The sequence below is a fragment of the Balearica regulorum genome, chromosome Z (assembly GCF_011004875.1).
Source record: "Balearica regulorum gibbericeps isolate bBalReg1 chromosome Z, bBalReg1.pri, whole genome shotgun sequence".
In the NCBI taxonomy this organism is placed as follows: Eukaryota; Metazoa; Chordata; class Aves; order Gruiformes; family Gruidae; genus Balearica; species Balearica regulorum.
The window spans coordinates 41,228,040-41,244,725 of NC_046220.1; the positions used below are offsets into that span (position 1 = coordinate 41,228,040).

At 38.6% G+C, this 16,686-nt stretch overlaps 1 protein-coding gene across 4 annotated transcripts in view; it reads right to left on the bottom strand.

The window, feature by feature from the left end:
* AOPEP (aminopeptidase O (putative)) overlaps positions 1-16,686 on the bottom strand; it is a 213,353-nt gene that overhangs the window by 27,373 nt on the left and 169,294 nt on the right. For all 4 annotated transcript variants that reach the window (XR_012833149.1, XM_075740903.1, XM_075740904.1 and 1 more), the window contains one exon: positions 669-785. Coding sequence is in view for 3 of the 4 variants with exons in the window: in XM_075740903.1 (XP_075597018.1) it covers positions 669-785 (117 nt within the window). In the remaining variant the exon portion in view is untranslated. The remainder of the gene's footprint in view (positions 1-668; positions 786-16,686) is intronic.

Below are 16,686 nucleotides of genomic sequence, written 5' to 3' on the forward strand. Positions count from 1 at the left end.
ACATTAAACTCTTTGGAGCAGGGATGCTAACCTTCACATGTGCCTGTGATGGGGAAGGCACGTTTACAATATCATGTAAAACAGTGTTTTCCTCAGGGACTGTTATTATCCCTGACAGTTACTAGAAGCAACTGTAAAGAACGGATTGATTCTCCCTTAAACTGCCCAAAAGCAGAACATACTCTAGTCTCTCCAGAAAGCAAACTTTTCTAAATCCTGAGTGAGGCTTTGGAGCATTCAAAGAGGAACAATATGGGCTGATCATGGGGAAGAATAATTTTAGACCATAACAGACACGACTGCATTTGGAGACAACGCATACAACTAAAATGAACTGGGCTCTAATACACAGCCACCATGACACAGTGAGAAATTTAACACTTGAGCAAATGTGCTGCCCAAGGTACCTGTACAATAGTAATGACATCTAGGCTGCACTGTCTCCTACTACCACGGTATGCAAACACACCTGGACCTACACAAAACACACAGAAATACTGAGTAATTAAGGCATCTGAAGATGTAACAATACTGGACTTAAGAACATCCAGTTTCAGATTTAGATGTGGAAAAAAGAACTTGAGTGAGCCTGGAACCTAGTGGAACACTATCACTCCTAGTCAACAATGCAATGGTGGATGTTAGGGAGACTTTTTAAAGTGAATTACCTCAGCATCCTGCTCCTGGAGCCGGTACTTTTTCTCTAAGAGCTGCAGTATTCTAGGACACAACGACTTCTCCTCCAAGAGAGACTCCAGAAGTAAGACCAGCTGGTCAGGGAGAAGCTAAAAGGAAAATAAATGCCATTGGTGAATAAAGATCTCTACTGACTGAGCAATGAAATGGAAACAAACCAAAGAGGACAAGGTTGTGATAATTTGTGTACTTCCAGCACATCCTTGAAATATGACAAGAACTTCTAGCTGGTTTCTGAAAAACCTCAAGGTTTACGTGTCTGTGTTCTGAAAGATCATGTGCTGGGGCCCAATTAAGGCTCATTTTCCATGATTTTCATTACTATAGTTAGATCAGATCTAAACCGTGCTTATCTTATTGAAACATAATCATAGCTTATTAAGTAAGATTTTTATGGAATACATATGCTAAGTAATTCCATTTTGTTTGGGCTTGGAAGGATTAAAAAAAAGAGAATTTACAGTGCATAATTTCAGGAATCAACCAGACCTATGAATGTATAATTTTTAAGAGTGGCATTTTTATCTGTTTATATAAGCGATTGCACGATATTCTTACAGTGAGCAAAGAAATGCAACACAAATTATTGACCCACAAACCAAGTGCTGTAATGACACATTGTGAGGCATATTCTAGTGCAATGAGTCACAAGCCATCCATCATTACATGTTAAAGACGCATGAATGTTATGTTTGTGGCACACATAGTATATATCTATCTATACGTGCACGCGCGCGTGTGTGTATATATATATAGTAGTTAGTTGCCTGACTCCAGAACCTGTCATTTTCAAGTTGTACCTAATGTAACCTAAAAAGAAAAAGCAGAAGTCGTCTGATGTAGCAAGTGCTTAAGTGCTCTGTTTAATAGGCTTATTGGCTGAACAAATAAATAATTCAAACAGAGTTCAGAGAGAAATTACACCAGCTGCCAGGAAACATCCATTGGAAATTGAGGGTTCAGGGTGATCAGTCAGAAGCTTGTTATATGCCCCAAAGCCTTCCCTACTATTCATCATTGGGGGGTACCAAAAGAAGAAGGGGGAAGGGAGGAAGAATGTGAATTAAAGCTTTTGCATCACAAAACGAAACCAGCACTGGTCACTTCTAGTGTACTCCAGACAGATTAATGAAAAAAGATATCATGTTACTTTAACACTACTTCCAGCTTTTATCACATTTGGCAATTCTCTGCACCCGCCTCGCTGCCCACGTCCCCCTCTGCTGCGTCAACGCGCTAAGCAGGTACAACATGGACTCGGCTACAGGAAATGCCTCTTCCAACAATACACCCCAAAGCCAGGGCTGTTTATGTGGACTGAACAAGTCTGGACCTCTGATCTCTGACAGCAAATCCATGAAGTTATCAGGGATCTTCTGCTAAGTCTTAATCCGTAAAATATCGCCGTTAACAACTAACTAAGCAAACATGACATTTTCTTCCCTTTCAGCCTGACATAATTTAGCATTAGAACCTAAATCAGAATAAAGAGGAAAAGAGATCTCTAGAATTTGAATGCTTTGGTTTCCTTGCATTTTGATTTCCTTCCATTTTTTTATTATTAAAGTTGTATTCTTGGAGACCAAAAAACCCTTACATCTTATTGGCTCTTACTGGAACATTTTCAAAGCAATACGGAAGCCTGCCAAAAAATAAAAATGGAGTTGTTAAAAATAGTCAGACATTTAAAAATATTGAATATTTCAATTTCAGGACAACTACTAAAAAACCAACTTGAATGTTTGTTGCGCAGTCCAACAGCAGCTGCCTGGGCGATGGTGAGACACTCTAAAAAAAATAAAACATGGAAGGCTTCTGGGAAGTGGCTCTGCTTGGAAACTGAATTCATTCTGAACACTAATAAAATCTGAAGTCTTGCAGAACACCACGCACAGAAAGGTAACTTCTGATTTAGAAAGCTTTCTCTGCTAACTACAAAGACGGCAGAGCAATACTTAATTTGCAGAAATTGTAGAAGAGCTGCTTGAATACATAGGTACAGAACAGCTGAGAGTTATTATATCTCCAGTGTAACGGATACACAGATTCACCCACAGAAAGCTATTGTTTAAGATAACATTACAGAATCTCACTGAAGCCAACAAAAGCACAGCAGCAGAGCAACAGCCATGTCCTTAATTTACCTTTGCCGAGTGCTGCATTATGGGTAAAGAGTTTTCAGAGCTACAGGTTAAACTCTTATCAGTTTACATTTGGGACTGCAGAGAAAAGAAAAAAAAATATGTCTGAGACCATGGCTTCTGTTATTTTCCCACATTCCAGCTGCCCAAGATGAGACTTCACATACATTTTCCAGCTCAGGGTTTAATTAAAGTCTGAGGTAGGAGCTAGGAAGCACCGGCAGAGAGGGTGAGGGTACCCGCAGAAGAAACGCTGACAGACCCGGAGCCAAAGTGGCACTAGCGGGCGCAGCTATTGCGTTGTGTTCTCCCGCTACTTCCAAGGCAAAATAAAAGGAGGAACATACTCTTTAATGTCTTACCCTTTCCTTTTCATAAAAGAGACTCTGCCTAAGAGAAAAACCTATCCTAAGGAAAGAGGCAGAAAGCTCGGCCGAAGCTGCGTGACAGAGACTACTACAAAATTCCTTCTGGGGTTTAGAAATTGTCTTCTCCCCAAAACACAGCAATGTGAATAATGCTATCTCCAAAGCACCTTTCTGACAGTTATAAATAAACTTCATAAAATTGCACTCAAATTTGCACTCAACCCCACACTCCATTATTTTTCATTTTCCCCATCATCATTCTTGTCCCACCCACCTGTTACTTCTCATCTTTCGCACCATGAAAATTAGTTGGGGTACATGCTGTTGATTTTCCATTTGTTTGTCTTATGCTTAATACAAAGAGACCCTTGCTTTTAAGTGCTACCTAAACATAAATGCTGGAGAAAACAAAAAGTAAATTTCTTTTCAAGTATTGTGAAGCCAATGTCCTTTACAACAACTCATGTTCTGTGAATGCACACTGAATATCTTGCATACGTAAAAAACCCCCACGCAACACAGCTATAGCAAAATACAGCTGGGTAAACTTCACTGTGTCAATGTGTATTTCCATGTTGAAAACATTCAGAAAACAACCATAACACTCCAAACAGAAAATTCCAGTCTTCCTGTTAATAAAAAAATAAAAACATCACAACTATATATATATATTTAAAAAAAAAAAAATCACTCTCTGAACTGTATTGGAGCATGCTCAATCAAAATGCTCAAATATATGTCATTATTAAAGTAGATGACTTCAATCAGGATATGTGGTGAGTATCAAGAAATTGTTTTCATTATGGCAACGATTGCTGCAAGACCATCTATTTACATTGTAAAGTATATAGCTCCTGTCCCAACCTATGCCTGCAGCATGGAAATCACGATACTTTTCCCAGGGTTCCCCCTCCCCCAGTTGCGAGTACTGACACTACAAAGAGGGAATAAATTAATATGTGGCAATCAAGCACACCAGAGGTTTTCTGTCATGTCCCATATAATTAAACATCATCCCCACTGTAAAGCTGTATCCCAGCATTGCATACTTCATTTTGCCTTGTAATATCTCTCCTGCGACTCTTCAGCCTTTTCAAAAGAGTTCACTTTGTCCTGCCACTAAACAGCCATTTGTCCCCTGCTTCCCCTGGGTTACCTGATGGGGTGGTTTTAAAGTTTGAATCATTAGGCTGTTACATCTAAAACAAACTGCAAATTACAGGGACTATCAAAACTAGGTCTGTATTTGCAAAAGCCAAGATGAAAGAATTAAATAAAGCATAACCAAACCGAAAACATAACTCAGAATATTACCAAAGCAGCTTACTGGGGCTGAGATTCAATGTATACTAAATATCTGGGAACTAAGAAAGCACATATTTTGTATTTCATTCACATCAGTACACAAGACACTTAAGCCATTATACTGTGTTACAAGAATATCTCAAGACATTAGTACGTTTGAAAGGGTTTCTACAAATAATCTTGGAACAAAACTATGAGGTTTCCGAATCCTACCCCTAACCTGTAAAAAAGCACAAAGAAAACAAATCTTGCCTCTTCAAAGATCTGGTATGGCAGCTACAGAGGTCATCGACCTCACATCCCAGAAGACCACCCACGCAAAGGAGCGTATTTATCAATTCCTACATTAACAAATGCAATAAATGTCAGATTCACCCTTTACATTAGAAAAAAATGCCACTGAAACATTTGACTACTGACCTTTCACAGCCATGAAATGTGACACAGATATATCTACTTGAGCATCCACAGCACCAGCGCTTGCACTGCACCCCTAAGCCAGGACACAAATCACTAAAGTAGTACAGCTGGTATGCTGAATATCCCATTTGCTCCTGCCTGCACTTGAATGAAGTCATTGAAAGCCTCCTCGGAGGGGAAATGTGCCTCAGACTAATGCAGCGACCGATTGACAGTGGCATGATTTCTATTATTACTCCATTATCACACTGGGATCTGTGCCTAAACGAGCATACTTCCTCCCTGATGCCATTTCCTTTTATCCTGGCTCTAGTCTAAAAGCGGATCAATGGGAGTAATATATATGATGTCACTTCAATTTACAGCTACTGCCTCCCTCTCTCGCATGCACAGATAGATCGATTCTTCCCAAAAATGGTTAAGAAATGCACAGGGAGACTCTTCTCCCAGAAAAGGGTTCTCTGCTATATTTGTCTGTGTAACCACAGCAAGGAACTGTTTACACTGATCAAAAACAGGGGGGAAAGGGGGGAAAAAAAGTCACTACTGTGCACTAGAAAATGCTGGTTGGAATACAACACAAAAAAGGCCCAAACCAGAATTAAAGCAATTTGATGTTTGAAAATTCTACAGAAAAGTTTCAAGTTTCTAAGGCACAATATATTTCTCCCGTATTTCTTTGGGAGAAGGTAGTCTTGTCCCCCTCGAAAACGTGAACTGTCTTTTCCTTTATATTCTTACAAGATTTTCCAAAGTCAAACTGAATTTCTCCCCCCCCCCCCCCCCCCCCCCTTAGGAAAGAAAGGGAAAAACCCCACCCCAGAGTTCAATAGTGAATGGTTCCCTTCAGACAGAATTTCCTCATTAATTGCAGATAAGAAAGCACTGCCACTAGTCCAGGAGACAGGATTTATAGGGCCAGGCCATCTCTGTGCCTATGCTCTGAACTGATCAAACAAATCCCTGAATGAATCTCATGTTATAAACTCTCCACGTGGACAATTTGCCTTGAGGGCTGTTTTCTTCAGGCTGCAATTAAACAAAAAACCTTTGTAAAACAAATGCCCCCCTTCCTCAAACTGTCCAGACAATTGTTAGCTTGAAAATGCAAGAAAACACTATTTTCAATAACATTTTTAGACAGATTTTGTCATTGTTTACCTCAAACAATATTCTTCAGATGCTGTTTTCATCTGCACAGTGACTTCTTTTAAATGAAAACAAGGCTACCCCCTTCTCCCTCCCACTTCAGGGGCTAAAATGTATTTATATCAAGTAACATATGAATTCAATAAAAATGTCCATGCTAACAGCTGTTAACTAGCATAGTGCGATACACTACTTAAGAGAGTCTAAGTCTGAAAGAGCTAGTCTGCAATTTGATTAACACACAGAACAAAAAGTAATCTGCAGCTGACAAAAAAATGCTTTGAACTGGTTCACAAAATAAAACTCGTCTATGCCAGAGGCTGACAAAATTTCAGAAGTGAGTAGTGAAGCAGACTGTTCTGTTTAACTCTATTTGGGTCAGTTTGTTTATGACTTCTCTCTGTGCTGAAAAATCAGCTCCTCTTTGAGTGTTTATAAAAGAAAACTTGACCCCACTATATTTAAAAGCAAAATAAATATATCTGTCTGTAACACATTGTCGTCTACCTATGAAACACACTTCCATGAAATGTCTTCCCATTGTGTGCAATTTTCCTCAATCTCTGCTCAGACAGTTCTTTATGTGCTTGGCAAGTCATTTTTCAACACCTACTTTAAAAAAACAAAAAACCCAGGAATGGTACTGGGTTTTTAATCACGGAAAAGAAATTCCTATGAACTTTGCTGCAAAAAGTCTTACTACAAAAAGTAAAGACCACGACAAGTTCATCAGTATTTGATTTGTGTCACACTTCAAAATGCTGTTTCTGAGATATTTATGTCTGGTATCACTTCCTTCATACTAGGAGGACATAAAAACAACACTGAGAGCAATTTATTCAATTAACAACTGCACTTGCATTTAGTTCCCAGTTACTTTCCTCTTTACAACATCAAAACTAAGGATTTCTTATTTTTGGAAGCAGATAATCCATGTCAGAAATAATTTTAAGACCACTACGTACTCAAATAAAAAGGTTTGACTTATTCTGGCCACACATGTGAAAACATTGCCAGATAAAGGACACAAATCCCAAAGAACTGCACAAACTTAAGTATGCACACAAGCCAAATGACCTGATCTCCAGTGACTTTTAACACTTCTTTTCAATGCAAGGACAAAACCAGCAGTAATCAGAGTGAACTGTTGATATGCAAGCAATAAATGTTATGACACTGCTACAATTTAAGGTGGGCTTCTGTAGGGTTCAAAAAGGTTTTGTGCATGTGTTTGATTTTAATTATAACTTAACCTGATCTGTGCAACACTAATGATTCCACGAAACAACAAAACTTGGGAAACTTTTTCTAACTGAGCAATGTATTCAGCATTTTCGCAAGATGGGAAGGACTTTACAAATTATGGCTGCTTCTTTGACATGCCCTCCTCAAAACCTATCCTAAATTAACATTGATTTGTCAAGCAATCTTTGCATAACCAATGCTGTACTTGTTACAGACACCCAATTTGAGAAGGCTCTTGGGACTACTTACGTGCTTAAACTTCCTCATATTCAAACTACTAGGGTTTTTTTGTCCTGTTGCATTTAAATGCGATTTTGACACTGTACAAATCCTTGCACAAATCACATCATATTACTCACACCAAACTGTTTGGTACTTATGCAAACTTAGCATTTGGTTTTCTAAGCACTGAAAAATATTTGTAGGGTAGTATGAAAGCAAAAGCAGACAGGGAAACTGTGGGTATATATGTTACAATACTGTGAGATGACAATGCAAGGATTTAATTTTATCAATATTTTAAGCTGACTTTCAATGTGGCAATCTGCAGCATAAACAAAAGTTTAAAGCTGTTTCACGTTCTGTGTCTGATATTCTGGTTACGCATTACCAGTAATGTTTTTAAAAGGCCAGCCTTTGCTACCAGTCCATAAACTGAAATTTTTTTTCTTAAGTTAGAGTACAAAATATTTTCCCATAATTTACTTAATGGAGAGAAGATCCACTTATGGAGAAATTCAACATCTGCAATCTAATATAAATGCACTGAAATGTCAAAAATGATTAAACCTTTATGATCTAACATACTGCTGAGCCAGCAAAATGAAAACCAGGTGGCTTCCGCTGCAGGTTCAGTCAGGTTATACAGTGCTTTTCCTCAACCCTAGTTTTCTCAAAGATATGTTTCACCATAACTTTACCCTCGAGCATAACAATTCCCTTTTAAGCATAATAGGCTACACATTGTCTATTCTATGCAGATTATAATCTCTACCACTTACTACCATGCTTCCAGCATGTGGTGCTCCTGGTTTCAGATGAAATGGCCGCGGCAACTGAAAAGTGGACACGAGAAGCCAGATTTCATGTCTGAACTCATACTCCACAGGACCATTACGTAAGACACACCGGGAACAGTCAGCATTGCTCTGACACAAACTAAAGTTGAAGCTGGCAAGAACAAGATCTTCAGTAACCCCTTCACTTGATCTCAGAAGTCCCCAGCGCTGAAGAGGTGATCAGAATGTCAGCCCCGTGGTCAGTGCTCTCCAGCCACGTGAAGGAAGCTGGCACCAAGACCACCTTCTCATCTAACAGCAGACCCAACAGAGGAACTTCAGGTTCAGCAAACTGTTCATCTAACTACAAAAAACAAAGCCAAGGAAAACTCTGGTTTTACTTTCCAGACTCTTCAACTACTACAAATTAAAGGATTCATACAGAAAACCAACAAGTCTTAGTGAGGAACTGGTGGAAAGATTTCATACCCAGTTTGTAGCAGATGCTGAAGTGGAAGTATTTGCTTCCTTATTTGTCCATCCAAAACGCTCTAGGTCTCAGCTGCTCCAAACTATGCGCTGATGCTGAGATCAATGGCAGTATAAACCATCTCACCTTGAATGACCATCATCTAGATTCTCTGAAAACAGACCGACCAGGGAGCATCCTCTGAAACATTAAAAGGAAGTTGCAGACTACAGCAAACACTGAAAACCAGTGTTTCAGTGGCCAGTCTACCAAATGGGAAATGAAAATTTAAAACACCATTATCAGTATACGCTGGCCACAACCACCAGTGAGAGCACCCTCAGACAGATTTCCTTTATTTTTCTGACTGTATGTACTAGAAGAAGAAAGAGGGCAAAAACCTGAGAGTCAAAGAAAATTAACTAATTTTTCTGAGCTTTGCAAAGTTGCACACCAAGAGTTTCCCAACTCTCTTATGGTATGTATGGTCAGGTCTTGGGGAGACCATGACTTGTTCACCAGAACATGTTCCTTTCTGATAAGTCAAGCACAAAGGTACTATATCTGCCCCAAACAGCCAGCATCACTCAGAGAAAGAACCTGAAGAAGAAGAGAAACAGGAATTTACTTTCTTCTTTAACCTTTCATCAGCCTGGCTGCTGCTGAAGAAGGTCCTATCAATTGCACTTAGCTCATGGCTGCAGGATACATTGCTTCACCAGGGAGGGCTGCCCAAGGTTCACCATAAAGCACTAATAATGTTACAAGCCTTCCTTAAGGAAAGGACTAAAGCACAGATGAGAAGTTGCACTTACATCACTTGACCCTTTACTCCTGGAATCCACAAGAATCAACTCTCTTTTCTACCTTTTTTGATTTCAGAACAACAGGTGATGAGTGACTTCATTTATAATTATGTCAGTTGCCTTTTAACGTCTGTAGATCAACTGCATTTCCAGACCTCAGCTAGCTATATTTTCTTCTGACTTGAAATCTCGCTCTGATGCACTGTGTGTCCAACACAGCCTGTGCATACTCACAACAGTTCTTCCAACACGCCACGTCCATTTGATCCTTTATTAGGTTTTTTTTGTTTGTTTGGTTTTGTTTTGTTGTTGTTTGGTTTTGTTTGTTTGCTTGGTTTTAATTTGTTAAGAACGCAACTGACCCGACTGAGTGGACTCAAGTTTCACACACATACCTGCAATCACAGACAACCTTACAACAGATGTAACAGATGAGATCTAAACCTAAGACTATGTAGGTGATGCTGGGAACTTAGAAGAGCAGTATGTAGAGTTTGCAGTCATGAAACAGTCTCCATTGGCCAAAGATGCAGAGATGGCAACCCACCACCACAGGCTTCTTGGATTCTTTATTTAACTAAGACTTCACAACAGCCGTGACTAAGTATCTCCAGTTGCCTTGGAGAACTCTTTCATTATGGCTGAAAGTGATCCAGTTCCACAGCCACTGTCACTTCTCAGCCCAATTACCTCAGCGTCTTAAAATGAAGCCTTTGGCACTTCAGAAGAGAACTGGCAATGAATGCTGCAACGCGACTCTGTAGTAACACAGGTTACCACACATATCGGTCTTCTAGTTTCCGCACCAGTTCGCACCAGGATCCCCTCTAACTCAGCCACTGCAGCCTGCGCTGGTGACACTGGGAAGGCCACCTCTGGCTGTTGACGAGGATCACAGGCGACAGCCAGGCTCTTCCTCCATTCCACAATTCTCCACTCAAAGCACACAGACTTCTTGAAAGGGAGCCTGAACTTTTCAATGGGTTGATCTAAACCTTGCACTATGAGCTAAGCATCACCACCTTCCTCTCCAGATGCATGGCACGTTTCTCAGTTTTGCCTGCTCTAGTACAAATACATAGCAGCATGTACTCGATAAAAGAAACCCAAACCACCCCTTTTTCTCTCCCAAGAAACTCTTTCTGAAACAAAACACCCCACTGCACACAGCTCGCTCTGGCGGGGAGAGGATGAGACAATAAACAACACATGACAGATACTAGTTCATTGCTTAATGCACTTGTGGAAGCTACTAAGATCCTATGGCTATGAGTGTGGCATGGAACAGAACAAGCGTATCCCATTACTTTTTACTCCTTATTTAAAAAATATGGATAAGGTTTTATTTAAAACTGTTGCAGAAGAGATCACCATTGAGGAAAAAAAAAAAAATCAAGCCTTTAAAAGATCTGAGGGCAAGTGGATGAGTGTTGCATGACGCTTTTGTTATGGCCAATGCTATTTAAAAAGATGCTATAGTTTTTAGCAAGGATCTAGCTGCCAGATTTTCTCTTTCAAAATCCTATACAGGAGCATTAAAACTAACCATAAAAATAAATCCAAGCTGAAACTTGCTGGACCTGAACTTTTCCAAACTGCAATTTGACTTAAGGATTTTTAGCTTGAAGGAGTGCGAGAAATTGAGTGGCCTGAGACAGCATTTGCACACCATTAGGTGTCTGTAGGAGCAGCACTTAAAAAAAATAAAGCAAACCCTAAACATTAGTTGAAATACTAATGAAGTGATTATCAGATAAAATGTGATAAAACAGCTACTTTCTGCTCATGTTACTCAGATGAGACTTTCTGTAATGCCACGGAACATAGTACATTATTAAAAGGGAGTAGGAGTTATTTTATCATGTGTACTGACCAATACTTCCATATATAGATACAACATTAACAATTACATTTATATTCAGATAATGGCTTTGTTTCTTGACTTATAACTGCAACTCTGTGTGGAAACAACTCTATTTAATAGAATTACATCAAAGCACTAGCCACTGAAGAGCTCTCTTGAAAAAACAAAAATTGGTACTTTCTTGTGATTATAGAAATGTGTGTTTGTTTTACAACAATGTGACAGACACAGAGAAAAAATACTTTGGATATATTTTAGATATATTAAATAACTGCTATGTTGATGAAAGGGAATGAACAATTACATTTGAAGCGCAAACTTCCTTATAAATTCACTCTCACTGTTGGGTTAAAACTAGTCACTTTAAATATTTTAATTTCCTAATAAAATAGGGATAAATGTAATTTATTATGCTCACTTGTAATATTGGTATATGCACATAAGGACACAAAGATATGCTCACATAACAACTCACTGAAAAGTTTTTACCTCTCCAAACCCCTCTTTTTTAATAACAAGTCCCACAATTTTGAAAAATTTTGTTGTTGGCGGTGGTTTTTGTTTTTGCATATATCTGTAAGTGGGATTCAATGAGTTGCTTAAAAGACCTTAATTTCATAAACACACACCCCCCTGCCATTAGGTTTATATGCCACGTTCCACAGCACCTGGAATTGTTTAATGTATCTATACAAAACGCAGGTACTTGCAACTTCCTTTGAAAAAGCAGGCACAAAGACAAGTCTTCTTGCTGAAATGGAAGAGGTTCTAGGTTCTCCGTTTTCAAACGGAGATTTTCTGTGATGTTTTTCATCAATTATTTACTACAACCTTAATTTTTAAAGATATTTTAAATTTTCCAATGTTTTACAAATGACTGAGGAAGCAAAAGGTAAACCAGTTGTTGCAGAAAAATAAAAATAAATCTTAAACCAAAAGCCCCACTCTGAAGTTGTTATTTATTTTTATTCTATAAATGTGCAGAGAAATGATCCAATTTACTGCCATTCATTTCCAAACTATTTTCTCTTTAGCAAAAGGATCTAACACGTATAAAGCAGAGAGTCGCCCATATTCCACTCCTGACCTGTGCACTCTCGGGCTCCACTCCAGACATTTAATGTCCTGCTTAACTTGAACCTCTTTATGAGGACCTGGAGGAACCACTATGAGCAGGAATCAAGCAAATCGCTGCAATCAATAGCAGGGGAGCCTATCCTCTACAGAACAGCATTTACTTACTTATTTATTTAATTCCAAGGCTGCATGCTGCTTACGTTCTCCCTCTTCAGGAAAGGAAGGAGAGGAAAAAATATTGATCTCCAGGAAGGGTATGTGGAAAATTTGCTGTCCTGTGGCATCATTCCATACTCCTTATGGAAGGAGAGCTCCCACTAACTTCAAGGGAATATTTACTCGTATAAGGAGAGCAAGACCAGCACTTCATCACTGAAGTGAATATAAATGTGAAAACAATCAAGCAGGTAATGCCAGGGAGCAGTGGGCTGACTGTGCAGCAGTTGAGTATTATTTATATAGGAATAGCTGTATAACCACTAAGTTAAGCAAAATGGTTCAACAGTAATTCATAATCTTATCTACAGATGGAAATAGTTGACTGAAGTCGGCTTTAGCAAGAACCTACAGTGCTGTGCACAGTGACGGAACCAAGTTACATGAAAAGTTTAAAGACTGCAATCCCATAACTAATTTAAGAAATTTCTTGGTAACATCATCATTTAAATGTAATTTAAGTAATGAATGCTTTTGAACGCAGAAATGCGTTCCGCAGTACAAGCAAAATATCTGCTTAGTATGGATCTTGCTCTTAAGAAGCAAAAGACAAGTGCCCACTCCATCAGCTTCTTCCATCTAGTGAAATCAATCTCGAGAAGCTTCATTTCAGATATGTGGCTAAAATATTTGGACCTGAAGTTTCCATTATAAACTGCAATTCTCAGGTGTTTATAACTTAACTATAAAAATTCCCTCCAGCAAGAAACTTAGCATTAAAGTTCTCAGCCTATAAGAAATTTTAAAAAAGATTACTTTCACTATTAGTATTCCAGATAAAATTTACGAGGCAGTTTATTACTGATTTAAGGGAAGTGTCTATTGTCAAACTCCTACTTTTTAGAAATGAAAATTTAATAATTGATTACTCTAGAATGACTCTAATGACATTTGCAATTCTTTGAAATTAGGACAGCCATGGTAACAAACAATGAATAGTTATGGCCACTTTTAAGGAGTAAATATTTTCCATTAGTAAAATTAACCCTTCAGAACTCCATCTTAAATAAAATAAATTAAACAAAACAATAGTACTTTTTCTTTTCTCTTAAACTGAGCAGCAGAGATTTAGTTTGCTGTGTTGTTTTTTCCCCATGTTTAAAAACAATTGTCTGAATATATGTCTGAAAATCGCAGCCACATCATCACCTACCCCAACAAAACCTCAAGACAACTGCAATTTATGAGCACAACCCTGCAAACACTTAGGTGTAATTAACTTTGCATGCATGAGTACCTCCACTAAGAGAACAGCAGCCTACACATGCTCACAAGTTTACAGAATCGAGTCCTCTTAAATGTCCCTTTTAAAAGGACATTACAGGGTTTAATAAATGAATAGCAAAGTCATGCAGTAGAATTTTGCAGCAACAGTACGATTATTGTTTTTTCAAACTAGCTCAAAACATAAGGATTCTGTATTCTAATACACAGACTCATAGAGCAATTTCTATTAGATGCTGCTTATTATCTGCGGAATCTAATGAGCTCATTAATTTGTATACAACTTTAGCCAGTCCAGTCTGAAAATGCACTGAAATAAACCACATATTCTTGGAAACGTAACACTTCTTACTACCCTCTTGTTTTTAAACACAGGCATCTTAGCTACAACAATATGTCAGGTTTGAAAGCAGTTTCTGTGCACCACTGACTTCAGCCCGGGAAGCTGCTGCAGCACTGACTTTCAGATGTATACATACCCACAAGTCCTAGAAAGCTGGGAACCAAAAGCACTGAGCACCTCTGGAAATTGAGGACCTCACCACCATAGCGCGTACGTTACAGTGACCCAAGCAAAGCAGGCAATATACACCGAGCTCTGTTTCTCTTCTGTTTTCCTGGCAATCTTATAGTTATTTCACCATAGCTTGTTAAGAGGGCGAACTCCTGCCCACGATCGGCTTAGCTATGAATCAGTGTGTCTGTCTTCATTTTGCCAATTATCTTTGTCTAAATTCCAGAGAAGCCAAAAGATCCACTTTAAAGAAGGAAAAACATGTTAAACAGCCTTAGATTTCACCACCGAAAAAATTTAACCTCGAAAAAACATCCGAACGGACATAGGAAGCTGATTACATGGGTATTAGATACATTTTTTTTCCCCCCGTAAACTGTTCTGAAAGAAGTTGCCTGTATTTCATCTACCTCTGTAGTCACAGAACAGACACCAGCTGTGCTGTGAATGCCCAGCCTGGCACTGGCAGGTAAAACACTCTCAGCTGAGTATTACGGTTTTCACGTTACGATTGAACTCTGCAACAGACAGCGCTTTTCTTTCATAAACATCCCCCAAAAAACATGATTCATGATAAATCTAAGTTCTTAACCACTACTAATTGCAAATGGGCAATACAGGCAAGAAAGTAATATGAAAGGAATTTCACTGATACTCAAAGCAAGCGCCGTAACCAGTAACAGCTGAATTACTCCATGAATTGGTAACATGACAAAAGAAATGCATTATTATTGTGAAAAGGCCAGAAGACAAGGGTATACTTACTGAAAATGCAATTTCAGTTCCACTCAGTTGGTAAGAGCACAAAGTCCTTTAACCTGATTATACCTTTACTGTGGTGCCTCTATAATATTCGTCTTCTCTTCGGACTAAATACACAAGCTCTTCTTAATCTAAATCCAGTCACAGACCAGTCTTGGACATGCTCCACCCTTGCAATTACATATTGCTCTCGGTGATCATATTCCACCTCTTTCCTTCCCTCCTCCTTTTCCGTACTGTAGCCCTTTTCATTCAGTGCTCTTCTGGGAGCATTATCTCTCATCTAATAATCACATTCATTAGAAATTTTAATTTTGGCATTTAAACAACATGAAACTAGTTTTGACAAATCTCACAATTCCAAAGGCAATAACAACATAAAAGTAAAGTCCCTTTTCATCTGCCCCCGAATGTATATGAATTTCTAAAAGACAAAAAACAGAAGAAGAAATGTTATCCTCTTGCTTTCTGTAACAAGATGAGATCGTCCATCCACATAAGAGCTCTGTTAATTTCAGGTGCTTGTGCTCAGACTTCAAGGAAACATAAGCAATAAACATATACTTTCGCTTTAATAGCTGAAATACCAAGTAGGTGCACTGAGGTTTGCCAAGGGCAGCACATATTTCTCAATCTTCAGAATAACTGCACCTTATTTTATATGCAATTTTAATGTAAATAAGAGTCATAAAAGGAAAAAGTAACAGTCTATTGAAACTGTAGTTTCTGTTAATTATGAATACTATGTGATTAGCATGCTTGCAGTAAATCATAAGTGTTGGTCTGCGTGATTTCACAATGCCAATCTCAGATTATAGGGATTCTGGCTGGAATAAACAAATAAAGCAATGGTATTTCAGCAGGTCTGTATCATTAACAAAGCCAGTGTAAATAAGCAGCATTTCCATTACATACTGCCCTTCTATATTAACCTTTGTGGTCAAAAAATAGTTTGTCCAAATAGAAACAAAGTGTTTACAACGCTGATTAGTTTTGAATGCATCTCCGTGGAGCAAAATAATAAGGATCCATGTCTTTCTGAGAGGTATCTCGAGGGAAAGAACAGGAAAGTGACAACAAAGACATGTTGTGATTTAACAGCACGCAATTTTTTCACAAAGCTGCCCAAGTTCCATCCAGTGCAGAGGACTGGTTTTCTCTGGAAAATGTGTTTTCCCTTTTTTCAGCCCCTTGGGATCCTTGACCGTACAGTTCAAACTGACTTGAAAAGTAAAGCGGGGAGTGGGGTGGAAGACAACAAACCCCCAAAATGTCGTGACTGGCTTTTTCAGCATTTACATGGCTAAATTTGTATCGCCAAGGCAATTAGAGCTTATTGGCCTGAATACTGAAAATTATTGACTTATGCTTAGCAACCCTGCAAATGACAATATTTGCTGCACACAATAAGGAAGCCAAATTAAGGGCCTCT